Source organism: Malus sylvestris, chromosome 15 (assembly GCF_916048215.2).
Source record: "Malus sylvestris chromosome 15, drMalSylv7.2, whole genome shotgun sequence".
Taxonomy (NCBI): domain Eukaryota; kingdom Viridiplantae; phylum Streptophyta; class Magnoliopsida; order Rosales; family Rosaceae; genus Malus; species Malus sylvestris.
In genome coordinates this window covers 48,389,325-48,402,704 of record NC_062274.1, presented here as the reverse complement: position 1 = coordinate 48,402,704, position 13,380 = coordinate 48,389,325, and the positions used below count along the sequence as shown (strand labels likewise).

At 37.6% G+C, this 13,380-nt stretch overlaps 2 protein-coding genes and 1 long non-coding RNA gene across 3 annotated transcripts; all 3 read left to right on the top strand.

The window, feature by feature from the left end:
• The first annotated feature begins 1,535 nt into the window (after nt 1-1,535).
• On the top strand, nt 1,536-3,229 carry LOC126601783 (ubiquitin-fold modifier-conjugating enzyme 1-like). The gene is made up of 3 exons (XM_050268539.1): nt 1,536-1,971; nt 2,074-2,135; nt 2,883-3,229. The coding sequence occupies exons 1-3, from the start codon at nt 1,639-1,641 to the stop codon at nt 3,010-3,012; spliced, it is 525 nt and encodes a 174-aa protein (XP_050124496.1). The 5' UTR covers nt 1,536-1,638; the 3' UTR covers nt 3,013-3,229.
• Nucleotides 3,230-8,599: 5,370 nt separating this feature from the next.
• On the top strand, nt 8,600-9,212 carry LOC126601782 (uncharacterized). The gene is made up of 2 exons (XR_007615812.1): nt 8,600-8,828; nt 8,985-9,212. It is a non-coding gene; the product is annotated as an uncharacterized LOC126601782 (long non-coding RNA).
• Nucleotides 9,213-10,868: 1,656 nt separating this feature from the next.
• Nucleotides 10,869-11,940, top strand: LOC126603050 (NAC domain-containing protein 105-like). The gene has a single exon (XM_050269812.1). It carries the CDS (start codon nt 10,921-10,923, stop codon nt 11,938-11,940), a length of 1,020 nt encoding a protein of 339 aa, XP_050125769.1. The 5' UTR covers nt 10,869-10,920.
• Nucleotides 11,941-13,380: the final 1,440 nt, after the last annotated feature.

Below are 13,380 nucleotides of genomic sequence, written 5' to 3'. Positions count from 1 at the left end.
TCGTTAAAACTCAAAATTTTCAAGTCTTTTTTATTAGTTTTTTTTTCGTTTTTGGTCTCTTCACTTGGAAGTGAGATGTTTGAGGTTCAAATCTCTTAGATGACGAATTCGATACCAAATTAGATTACCCATTATGTAACTTAGTTGAACTCTTCATCTTCTTAATTTAAAAATTGTTGGAAAATTTTAGTATTTAGGTTTATTTTAGTATTTGGGTTTTGCTTGTTAGTTTAGGATTTGGGCCTATCCCATCTGAGTTAGGATTTCTTAGATTTGGTTATCTATAAATAGAGCTTGTAATTTAGTTTGAGAATAAGTCATTCACAATGTAGCATCTTAAGGTTTTGTAGCCATTTCGGCATTCTCTTTTGTTTAATAATATTCTTATTTTGTAGTCTTGTTCATTGCGTACTCTGATATTCAATTTGGTATCAGAGCAAGTTTGATCCTTCGAGATTTAATCTGCTTCTGTTTGTTGGTATCAGTTTGTTTGTTTTTGGATTTCGATATTAGTTGTTGGTAGTCTAAACCGCATCTGGAGCTCTGCCCCGTTGAACCACCATCCACATCTGCATGCACCCGTTGCTGCAATTTATTCATTCTCGCCATCACACCACACCCACAATCATCTACACTCACTCCTGGATCCATCTCCGTCTCACTGATCTTCTACACCATTCCTACGATTAGTATTCGTTCCCAACAAAACCCATATCCAAGAACCACTTGGATCGAGTTCGTCTCCCCTTAAAGTCCTGTAAACCTGCATCTGTTTCTGTTCCGCACCACACACCCGTTGTTTGCAACTTGAACCCCGTATTTGCACCTGTGCTAGTTTTGCGTGAATTGAAGAAAAGAAAGAGAAAGATGGAAAAGGACAAAAGACAGTTTGGTTTGGTCCACACGGGCAACGAGAAGAAATTATTGGTTTTTGGTTTTTTCTTTGGGCCCACATTTGATATTAGGCATGTGTTTGGAGCATGTAATTGTTGACCGTAATGATTGCTCGAGTGCTTGGACTGGTGATCACTCGAGTGACGTTGCGAAAGTTAGATTTTTTGTTTTTTGTTCAAGTTTGTTTGGAAGTTGGAGTTTGCATTGACATCAGCATCGGCATTGGCACTGTAATTTGGAAGCTTGCATCCATATCTGCTTGTTGGCAAACTCATGTCGTGTACCGCCATGAGTTTGACGGGGGGTGTTGGAAAATATTAGAATTTAGGTTTATTTTAGTATTTGAGTTTTGTTTGTTAGTTTAGGATTTGGGCCTAACCCATCTGATTTAGGGTTTCTTAGGTTTGGTTCTCTGTAAATAGAGCTTGTAATTTAATTTGAGAATAAGTCATTCAGAATGTAGCATCTTAAGATTTTGTAGCCGTTTCGGCATTTTCTTTTATTTAATAATATTCTTATTTTGTAGTCTTGTTCATTGCGTATATTCAACTAAAATATTGATGTAGTAAAAAAAAAAAAAAATTAAGTTCATTTTTTTTTGGAGAACAAATAATTAAGTTCATTGGTGAATAACTGAAGCCCTTTTCCCGGAATAATAAGGCCACAATTTTTTTTATCGGGGACAGAAACGGAGCGAGTCGAATTAAATTGGGGGTTAGGGTTTTGCTCTGTGGAAGATCAAAAATGGAGGGTTGGGACCCGAACACCAAGTCGACGCTGACCCAGATCCCACTCTTGACGACGAAGGCCGGTCCCAGAGATGGGGCGGCGTGGACGCAGCGGCTGAAGGAGGAGTACAAGGCGCTGATCGCATACACCCAGATGAACAAGTCCAACGACAACGATTGGTTCCGAATCTCCGCCGCCAATCCCGAGGGTACACGGTGGACTGGCAAGTGCTGGTACGTCTACAACCTCCTCAAGTACGAGTTCGATCTCCAGTTCGATATCCCCATCACCTACCCCGCCACCGCACCGGAACTCGAGCTCCCTCAACTAGACGGCAAGACCCAAAAGGTCGGCCTTATTTTGATTTTACGATTTTCCCTCTTCCCCCATTTTTGTTTTCTGATTGTAATTTAAGTCCATTAATTTCTGGTTAATTCTGGATTGGTTCAGATGTATAGAGGGGGGAAGATCTGCTTGACGGTGCATTTCAAACCGCTTTGGGCCAAGAACTGGTGATTTTTCTATCTTGCTGCCTTTAATTTGTTGTATGTGTTGAATTATCGTGAATTTTTTATCTGTTTGGTCACTGAGAAATTATAAGAAATGAAAGGAAAGCTTTTTTTCTTTTTTTTGGGGAAATTTGTAATATTTGGGTTTACTTGGGATTTCGAAATCAGCTGTGAACTCGGCTCTTAATTCGCTTTAGAAGATATGACATAACAGAACAATAAAAACTCAAATGTTGTTGCAACTGATAAGGAAAACTCGAAATTTGTTTGGCTTTTTGATTATTTGCTTCGAGCAGAAAATTAGGATGCATGGTTTGTATATTTCAATATGTTAGTCTTCTGTTTCTGAAACCAATTTATGTATTTAGATTAAGTATCTTTGCCTCTGCGAGAGGAATTTCTTTTCGCATAACATGACTTACCTTGCATTTTCTTTGTGGAAGAATTATGTTTGTATTCTTTTCTGTGGATGGAAAATAATTTGTGTAAAACTTGCGCAACGCATTTTCTTTTTCCTTAAATTTGAATTGTAGTGAGAAACATCCGTCTGTGGAACTTTTGCTTTTCATGGCATTCACATGGTAATTGATTACCATGAAAGTGTTGGTCTTCCTTTAATCTCCAACAAGGAACTTACTCTAATCTCTTCTGGAAAGCATTAATGCAAACAAACAGCGTGCTCATTTGTTTAATTAAACATGTTTGGAGTTATCGGCTAGTAGTACTTATGATCTTTCTCATGTTATGCAGTCCAAGATTTGGTATAGCACATGCACTTTGTTTGGGTCTTGCACCATGGCTTGCAGCAGAGATTCCTGTTCTTGTGGATTCTGGTATGGTTAAGCACAAAGATGATGCTGCATCATCAACTGAATCTTAGTTCAATGTACTAGTGGCGCTTTAAGAGTAACACCTCGATGACAGAAAATAAAGGTTGAGCCATAAGTGGCAACTTACTGGAACCGAGGATCATAATTTATCCGCAGAGAAATACATTTTTGAGATCAAACACTCTTGAAACTATTTTCTTTTTTAGTTTTGAAATGCATACATGTACATTGTAAGATATGAGTTGATACTATGTTCTTGTTTTCAAATTGCATGTGTTCTAGGGTTGAAGTAGGTAACTTTTGATGCTTTTTCGGTTATACTCAACTCTATCTTCCAGTCTGAATATTTCTGGAAAAACAAGAGTAAATTGTAGCAATGGTCCCTCAATTTTAATCAAATTGGAGCAATGGTCCCTCAACTAAAAATCCATTACCATTGGTCCCTCAACTTATCAAAATGTGTAGATATGGTTATTTTCATCAATTTTGTCAAAATTTTGTCAAAATAAGTTATGTTAGAATAATCATTTATATAATTAGAGTTTCTCAACTCATCAAAGTGTGTAATTATGGTCATTTTTGTCAACTATGTCAAAATTTTTGTCAAAACAAGTTATATTGGAAGGACCATTGCTACAATTGGATTAAAGTTAAGGGGCCATTTCTCCAGTTGAATTAAAGTTGAGGGATCAATGGTAATGAATTTTTAGTTGAGGGACCATAGTTACACGTTTTGATGAGTTAAGGGATCAATGGTAATGGATTTTTAGTTGAGGAACCATTGCTCCAATTGGGTTAAAGTTAAGGGACCACAGTTTACCATCAACTCCACAAGTGCGATGACAATAAGTACTAAAACGATTCGCTTATGCACACCAAAGAGAGAGACAATAGATTTGATCCGTTGGGTTCAAAAGTATGATAAGGAAAACAATGATCGTGGTACGACATCTATACGCATATAACAGATATGAAGTCAAACCATTGAGTATGCGTCCAAATGCTCAATGCGTAGGTTCTCCCTCCTCCGTTCCATTCTGTGGAAAACAATGATCACGAGAGTACGGATATGCATTCCTCCAGTTTCGATGCAACGAAGAACTAGTGCATCATTTGATGTTTGAGTCCACCGCACTATATATGCATTCTTTACCTGATATCAGCATCGTTAAGATGATCAGGCTCCTTCTTAAAGTCCTCTCCATGAAACAAACAAGATTACATATATGATTCTTCAAATCTAATAGTAATCATAAGAATAAGAATTACAGTACTAATTAATGATAATTAAAGGGAATTAAATCTTACAACAAAATTTATTCAACCTTCACTCCAAGTAACTTTGGCACGGTTGCTGCCTTGTCCTTCCTTTCCATGTTCAGAACTCTCAGTAGAAGAATGGCCTGCAGCAAGTGTTCGCAAAACATTCTAACCCCATCCCATCATTTTAAAAAAAGCGAAAGATGCATTATCCAATTTAACAAGGCTTTTGTTCTGCAATTATCGTACCTATTCCCAACGCATAGGAAGCTACAAATGTCAGAATGCCAACAGACGGGAAGCGCAAGAACAATGATGTAACTACATGTATTTCATATTTCCCAGCAGTTAAATCTTTTCATGTAACTACATGTATTTCATGATTTAACGAGTGAACTGGATGCACAGCGAAAACTGGATGCACAGAATTGATGATCAGAAAGAGGGAAACAACGAGTGAACGATAAAATGTGCATTTCATTTGATTCCCTTGAAGAGCTAACACAACAGTTTTACAATTCTTATTATCCAACCTTTCAACATTTACATCGTATAAAGAATACAGGTCAATCAACTAGATATATTGATTAAGAAACCCAAAGAATCTGCATAAAAGAGTGCGCTAACAGTAGTCACCAGTCATTGAACGATCGTCCTCAGTCCTCCGGCAATCCATCAAAGAAATCATCCCCCAACATTCCGTCAACCAAATTAATCCAAAGATGATTATTACCGGCCAAGTCGTACATCAACTGGTCAAGGTCGGGAATTGGACCCAGCTCCTTGTAAGGATCCTCCTCCTCCTTTTCAGGAACCACCTTCTTCGATCTGTGCTTCTTTTGACGTCCTTGCTCTCGTGGGGCTGCTTCTTGTTTCCTCTTTTGCCCGCGGCGGCCGGCAGTTGGTGTTTTGGGGACGGTGATGCGCATAGGCTTTAGAGGAGGGGCATTGGGAGAACAGAGAGTAAGGACAACTGAACTGAAACTGTAAGTACCGGAACCCTGCTTCATGATCACACTTAAAGACTTAAAGTGGGTCATTTTTGTTAATGACTAATCAGTGTGTACGATTCAAATCAAGAAACCCAACAAACAAACGGAGAAAATTGAATGTAATAAGAAAGATTGCAAATTTATAAACCACAAACCCTAGAAATCACAAAATTCAGAAACCCTAGAAATCGCCACTGCGTTTGGGGTCGTCCCCTTCCTGCACAACACGTAGCGATTAAAATTGCCAATTAACCAGAGCGATACAGAAAATACCTTCGAACGATTGAAAACTGGGTATCTTCAAGCAATTGGAGAGAGAGAGGGAGAGAGAGAGAGAGAGAGAGAGAGAGAGAGAGATCCGAAATGCAAATAGCGATCAGATTTCAGATGAGAGTGAGAGATTCGAATTGCAAACACCGATCAGATTTCAGATGAGAAAAGTGGCCGTCTGTTCCTTTCGCTGCCCTTTAATTGATGTATTGATCGTTGAGAGAGTCGGATCACTTTTTTTCGACCGTTGGGACTTTTAGAGAGAGAGGGAGATGGGATTTTGAAATGCAAAGCGGGCGCTGACGGGAGAAATAACGCGCTCGAAGGCGGTCCCTTAATTGAATAAGGACAAGCAACAATCTACCCAAACGGTTCAAATCCAGGGTCAGTTAGTAATTACATGATGTTTTTCTTGTTTCATTTACATTTTCTTATCGATATTACCTTTAAATTGAAAAATAATTAAATTCAATCGCTCAGATTCAACATTTTATAAATTAAACACTAGATAAAAGTTGTACGTGTGCGTTTGAATACATGATAATGTAATAATACTTTCATTATCTTTTGATTGACAAACAAAGTTTTATTCATATATAGTTTAAATTAATTGGATTTGAATTTTTTAGTAAAGAGGTCTAAATTTTGATCAAACTACTTTACCTTTATTTATGTGTTTTTCTTAATTTCCAATTAAATATTTTATATGCATTTTAAAAAATTAAGAGTTTTTTATTTTATTTTATAATAATGTAGTTTAACTTCGTATTTAACGAGAATCTAAGAGTTTAATTTTTTTCGGAAACATGACTGTAGACATCGAAATTGTGGTGAAATAAATGTTCACCAATGCATTAAAATTTTGACGTGTCAAGGCATACATGGCATATGCCACGTGTCATACAAATTGTACACATGGTGTGTGACTCAACAAAATAAAAAGAAATACCCTTGGAGGATTACACAAGTTTTTCTTCTCATTTTGGGCAATGACAAGGCAAGCACATTTCAATCCATTGAAGATCAAAACAAGGTTTTCTTCTCATTTTGGGCAATGACAAAGCATGCACATATCAAGTTTAAAATGATATTAAGTGGAAAATTAGGCCATAAAATTACCACTTCAAGTTTAAAATTGTATTAAGTGGGAAATTAGGCAATGGTGCTTGGAAAAGAAAAAAATATTTTGTGGTGGTGATTCATTCTCAAAGCCTATAAATAGGCTTCTACATCAAGGTATCATCAACCAATTCACAAATACATTTTTCTACTCCCAAAATGGAAGAGAATACTCCCCACACATCCAAAATCCTTGAAGCTTTGAAACTCTAAAGCTTTCAAGCATCCAACCTCCCAAATTCAAGCAAATCCCGAAGGATCAAGAAAGCCCTCTTCGTTCTTCGTCAAATCCTCCTTCAAGATCAAGCCCTAACGGTCCTTGAAGAAATTTCTCCTTCAAGATCAAGCCCCAACGGCCCTTGAAGAACTTCCACCAATTCAAGATCAAGCCTCGACGACCCTTAAAGAAAGTGTTCAACAAATCCACACAACTGTTCATCCTAAGATCAAGCCCCGACGGCCCTTTTGGATCAACAACATCACCAAATCCACATAACTGTTCATCCTAAGATCAAGCCCCAATGGCCCTTTGGATCAACAACATCAACAAATCCACACAACTGTTCATTTTAAGATCAAGCCCTAACGGCCCTTTGGATCAACAACATCAATAAATCCACACAACTGTTCATCCCAATATCAAGCCCCGACGACCCTTGGATCAACAATCATCCATCTTCAAGATCAAGCCCAAAAGCCCTTGAAGACCCGTTCATCACCGTTATTCAAGATCAAGCCTCAACAGCTCTTGAAGAAACGCTCATCCTCAAGATCAAGCCCCAACGGCTCTTTGAAGATCCGCTCAAATCCACATTCAAGATCAAGCCACAGCCCTTGAAGAACGTTCATCCTTAGATCAAGCCCAACGGCCCTTTGGATCAATCGCACATCTACAAATACATATCTTACGGATATCGAATCAGAGGATCAAGTTAAAAGAGATCGTAACCCAACAAATCCATTAACACCAAAATATTATTTTGTGCACGTTGTTCTTGTCTCTTTCGTTTCAGGAATTTTCCGTGTTCACAATGACCTACATCCATTTCATGGAAAATAATCTCCTTCTCCTTTTTTTCCTTCTTAAAACAAATATGAGTCATTATGTCAATAATTAATTGGGATTTGAGTTTTTGCGTCTCCTTGATATGATTCAAAACTAGTGAAGTTCTATGAAATGTATTTTGTGCTTTTATCTCTATAGGTAAAGCTTCCTATTAAGAATTGATGTAATATATAAATTGTATTAACATAAATTTCTTTTAGGGTTACACATAACGTGTTGTTAGCTTTTTACATACCAAATTATATGATAATACAACATACGAGTAGCTTGGTATGTATCTAAACTAAAATTACATAATGTACCAAAATACTAATTTGTACACAATTTTTGATTACATAACATACCAAAAATATAGCAAATTGGTACATTTCTTCTTACGTTACGTTTAATATATATATATATATATATATATATATATATGTGTGTGTGTGTGCGCACACGCACGCGCATGCATATATATGCTCACACCATGTGTGTAATATCATTTGGAATAATGCAATACATTGGTACGTTTAAAATATCACATTAAAATGCTTTTTTGTTTTTCGTTATTACAGAAATTTTATTGGTTTTTTTTTTTGAAATATATTGAATTAATGGGACATAAAGTAACAAAATTTTCTTTTACAAGATTTTAGGAGTGTGTTGTCTTTTTTTTAATTTAATTTATTTTTTTTTTTGCCAAAATTAATTTAAATTGTTGAAAGTGGTTTGTTCAAATCTATAAGGGTGTGTTTGTTTCCCTTCACTAGCCCTCACTGGACTGGACTAGACTAACAGTTAGTCCAGTCCTGTGTTTGATAGCAACCAGGACTACGTTTAATGGAATTAATAGAGACTCGCGTCGACTAAAACCTTCGCTAAAAGGTCTTGGCGAAGAACCCCCAGAACAAGCGGACTGCTAGTCCCGCCCTCTCCCTTCTCCTTCGCACCTTTCGCCCTTTCGCCCTTTCATCTTCTTCCTCGTCGCACCATCGCCCTTTCATCTTCTTCCTCGTCGCACCATCGCCCTCTCTTCTTCTGCTCCTTTGTCAGTTTCCAACCGCGTACTCTGCGTTCGCCACCAAAGGCCTCCTCGAGTGGGTGGATAAGCACTGCGTTCGCATCCAAAGGCCCCCCGCACCGACCGATTCTCCAACCCCAACAGCCTATTAATTAGGTTTGTGTTAATGGGGTTTGATGAATTTATGTTAATTTGGGTTAAATTTTGTTAATTTGGATAAATCTCGTTAATGGGTTTGATAAATTTATGTTAGTTTGGATAAATCGTATTGGATATTAAAATTCAATTATTGTTCTTTTTTTTTGTCTGCAGATTCTTGAAGCAGTAGAGAAAAAAATGGGAGTTTCAATTGTTTTGGAATCATTGGTTTTGGCATTGGAAGTCTGAAGGGATTCTTGGTGGGTTTCCATGTTTTCGTCAATTCAAAGCATGAGGAAGTGAATGTAAATTTTTATTATCTGAAGCTTTTGATTTCTAGGTTTTTGAGATGGTGCAAGAATCTTTCAGTGGAAATTATTATCCCTGTGTTTTTTGTTGTTATTCATGGTGTTTGCTTAATCGATTGGGTATTTTGTGTTTAGAGATTTTGGATTAAGCAAATTGGTTGAACTTGTCAGTCTTGCATGTATTTGATGGCATTTAGTATCACCTGCATCTCATGAATCACTGAATTTTGCAGGGACATTGTTCTATAGCTCTATGAGAGGTACAATTGCTCGTGTATGATTTCTTAGAATTGATTTAAATTCCAATGATGTAGTTAGATGTACGTAGTTGAAGGGCATTGAAGAATATGTGAAGGAACTCAAGTTTAAGCACAAGTAGTCGCAACTTGTAAATGTATTGATAGCTGATGGTGAAAAATATATGTACTCTTTCATGTAAAGCAAAATCCTTTCCCCATTTTGTTTATGAGATGAATAATATTTTCAATAAAGCATCTTTTATATCTTAAAAAAAAAAATTAGACAAGAAAGTGGAAGTTTTCATAATTAAATATAAAAAAATAAAAAATAAAAATTTAGTCCTAGCTAGTCCGGCACTGCACCAAACACTTCACAATTCTAGTACTGCTTAGTCCAGGCCAAGCCAATCCAGCTTAGTCCCTGAAGCTAGTCCAGTCTAAGACAGTCCGGTGCAACAAACGCACCCTAAATGTCTAAGTTGTTTGGTCCAAGAAATTAAAAAAAATAAAGCATCTAGATCAAAATGCTCTATTAACAAAACATTATTTGTGCAAGTAACCCTTTACCATAGTGATGAAAATGTGTTGAACTCTTGCATGACAGTGTGAGTTCGAACTCCGTCAGTGGCTAATCTAACAAAATCTATCATTTGTCAAAAAAAAAAAACATTATTTGTCAACCAAAAAAGACATTATTTGTCAACCAAAAAAGAGTAAAAAGATGATTTGGTCCTTTATTCACAATTCAATAAAAAGATTAAAAAGAAAATCATGGCCATTAAAGTATTTTGCACAATTTTTTTCTACTTTTTTTTTTCTCTTCCTTCACCTACATATCACCAAAGCATCCCACAACCTTCGCTGGCGCAAGGTGGGTAATGAGGCCAAGAAGCTCCAACCATTTTCTTTTGATTTTGTTCTGGTTTGATGCATATATATGACCTTCATACATGCTGAGTGTATATATATATGCAGAATAATCATTCAAATATTCTCTTTAAATTTGCATTAATTCAGATGAATTGCATTGGCATTTTCTTGGAAAAGGGGTCCTGTATTCTTCGGTAGATAAATGAATTTGTTAATTTCATAAATTCTTCGGTAGCAAAAACTGATAATTATTACCATTTCAGCAGACTGCAGTGCACTAGCATTCCTGAGAGAGAGAGAGAGAGAGAGAGAGTGTGAGTTTGTGTAATACCCCGCCTGATTTTATTATCCGAATCGGTTTCCGACTTCCAGTGGCGGGAGGGAGGCGGCGCTTGCGAACAACAACGCGGGAGAAATATAGATATACTTTTCCTATCCAGTGTGGGATATATCAAATTCTTTTGAATCCCTAACAACGTGACTATTTTGCTCACCCAACGGCTACTTATGTGAAACGCGCCCAGCTGTTGGATGACATTAGATCCAACGGCAGAGGCTTGGGAAGAAAAAGTATATAATCACCTACTCCTGTAAGGAAAGATCTCATACTATTTCGCACCAAAACAAAGAAGGTCCTTGTCCTCATCAAACCCTAATTTCTTCCACTTTAATTCGAGAAACCCTAACTCGATCATGAGTAGAAAACCTAATAACGACGTCTTAACAATGGAGGAGGAGGGTTATGGTGGTATTGTGCCGCTGGGTTTCTATGAAAATCCGCTACTGGGTTCTAACGGTATGCCGCTGGGTTTTCGGTTTCATCCGACCGATCAGGATTTGATCAGTTTCTTCCTTTATCACAGAGTCCTCCACAGAGAGTCGTTAACGGCGTACTGCAACAATTTTAAGCTTATCTATGAGTTCGACCTCTTCGGCAAGACTCCACCCTGGGTGGTTTGGGAGAACTTTGGCGGACCGTGCCTTGACGGTCAAGATTTGTTCTTCTTTTGCCAACTCAAGAATAGAAGCGAGGCGCGCATCAAACGTGAAATTGACGCCGGAGGAACGTGGAGCGAATCCAACTCAAAGCCTGTTAAGGATTTTCAGAATGAAAAACCTATTGGGAAAAAGAGGAATTTGAGGTATGAGAAGGAAGGGTGTGAGCACAACGGTGAATGGCTCTTGGAAGAGTACAGTATGCTTCCTAGTGTAGTTGGTGGCAGTGATGACTCCGATCACGAAGTTGGAAAGGTGGTTCTCTGCCGACTTAAAAAGAATTCTAGGAGTGGAAACAAGAAGAATTGTTCGAATGCAACCCAACATGTGAACGAGGAGCGGGCAAAAAAGAGAGCAAGAAAAGAAGTCAAGGAGAAGCCGGTGAAAAAGAGAGCAAGAAAAGAAGCGAACGAGAAGCCGGCGAAAACAAAGGCAAGAAACGACGTGGGATCACAAAATACTACTAGTGTGATCGCCCATACAATCGATGAAAGCAATTATAAGATGATTAGTGATGCTACTAACGATGATCAGCAGTGCATAAGCAACATGGACTGTAGTACGATGCCCGCAAATTTTTCTGACCATGATTATGTGCCGATAAGCTTGGTCAGCGAAGGTGGTGAGCCGCTTTTGAAAGATGAAGACTTTCTTTTTGAGAACGGTGAAGAAATGTTTTTTGACCTCGACGATTTGTTTGCACCATTAGATTTGTGAATCTGCATGGTCGCAAGAGGAGCTGCCCTCGAATTGACGAAACTCAAGTGCCTTTGCCGTTAGATGGGATGAACTGTTGGAACAACTGTTTGTGGTTGGGCAATTGTGTTCAATGATCAGTAGAGGAGACGTATAGGTGACTACGGCTGTCTAATTCTGACGGTGTGCAGAAGCGCAGTTTTGATCACGACAGATTGTAATTTCTTTCTTATTTATATATAAGATGTTTCTTTGATTTCTTCTTGTTATTGAGTTAATTCCTGAGCAAATTCGTTATAATGATAAAATGTATAGACTGACAAGTTGGTTTTTAACATGAATTGAAAGTATGAAAAAGCACAGAAACTCGTTGGCAGTACAATGAAAGAACCCGTGGTGGTACATATTCCGTCGGAGCCAAGAAAAGATGGATCACTTCAATATAGAACCAGTTCAGATCCAAATGACAAATAAGAGCTTGCATAATTATGAAGAGCATTCAAAGACATCCGAAACTTCTACCATGTTGTAAACGAAAAATTGCTAATTTTCTTATCTGAAGTTTCAAATTTACCTTCCGTGGACTTTCTTAAATCAACTCATCCAAATCTGATCACCGTCTAATTGTTAATCTAACAATGCAGAACAATCCCGTCATCGTCATGACCTACATTGTAGTTGAGTCCATCTGATCCAAAGCAATCCCAATTTAAGACTATTTACACCACGTTTAAGGTTGTATTTCCTTTAATTATGATTTTTAAAAAAAAAATCGTGAATAGTGATGTCTAGGCAACTCTTAAATGGGTGGAGATACTGGAGGATCCATATAGGGACCCAGGGGGTTTCAGAACCCTTCGGAAGCCCGAAGAAACACTTGTGATCAACTTTTGGGACCCTCCAACAATTTGGGCAGGTGCATTGGAGAGGCTTGTTTCCTCCATGGATGTGCAAGCAGCAGTGCTTATAACAAAGAAGAAGAGGAGATTTTTAATTTTTGTTTTAAAAGACCTAGCCAAAAATACAATGTTTTTGAGCCAAGTCATTATAAAAAATTTAAAAACTAAAATATTTCTGTTTTCTCTATAGAGCCCAAGAACTTCAATCTTTTCCAGTATCCCCAAATTATCCCGGCCCCAATCGTCGTAACCTTCCAACTTTAAACCCAAGTTACCCTATTCCCCACCACCATTTGCCGTTCTACCACCTTTAGCTGCCTAATTTTATTTCTTCCAAATGCATATAAGTTTTTTAATCCTAGACTCTAGTCCCAACTCCCAATTAATAATATATATATATATATATATATGTTACATTAACAAATTGAGTAAACTGTTGATTTGCCCCCTAAACTTTCACCTAGCTTTCGATTTCCCCCCTAAACTTTTCGATTGGAACATTAAGGACTCAAACTAATTTTTTTAGCCAATTTGCCCCCTACCGTTAGTTTTTCAAACATTC

Excerpts from the sequence above, each read along its gene's own strand:
- LOC126601783 (XM_050268539.1), top strand. The coding sequence starts at position 1,639 with ATGGAGGGTTGGGACCCGAACACCAAGTCGACGCTGACCCAGATCCCA. Across the intron at positions 1,972-2,073 it reads TAGACGGCAAGACCCAAAAG|ATGTATAGAGGGGGGAAGAT; the intron begins GTCGGCCTTATT and ends GGATTGGTTCAG. Across the intron at positions 2,136-2,882 it reads CCGCTTTGGGCCAAGAACTG|TCCAAGATTTGGTATAGCAC; the intron begins GTGATTTTTCTA and ends CATGTTATGCAG.
- LOC126603050 (XM_050269812.1), top strand. The coding sequence starts at position 10,921 with ATGAGTAGAAAACCTAATAACGACGTCTTAACAATGGAGGAGGAGGGT.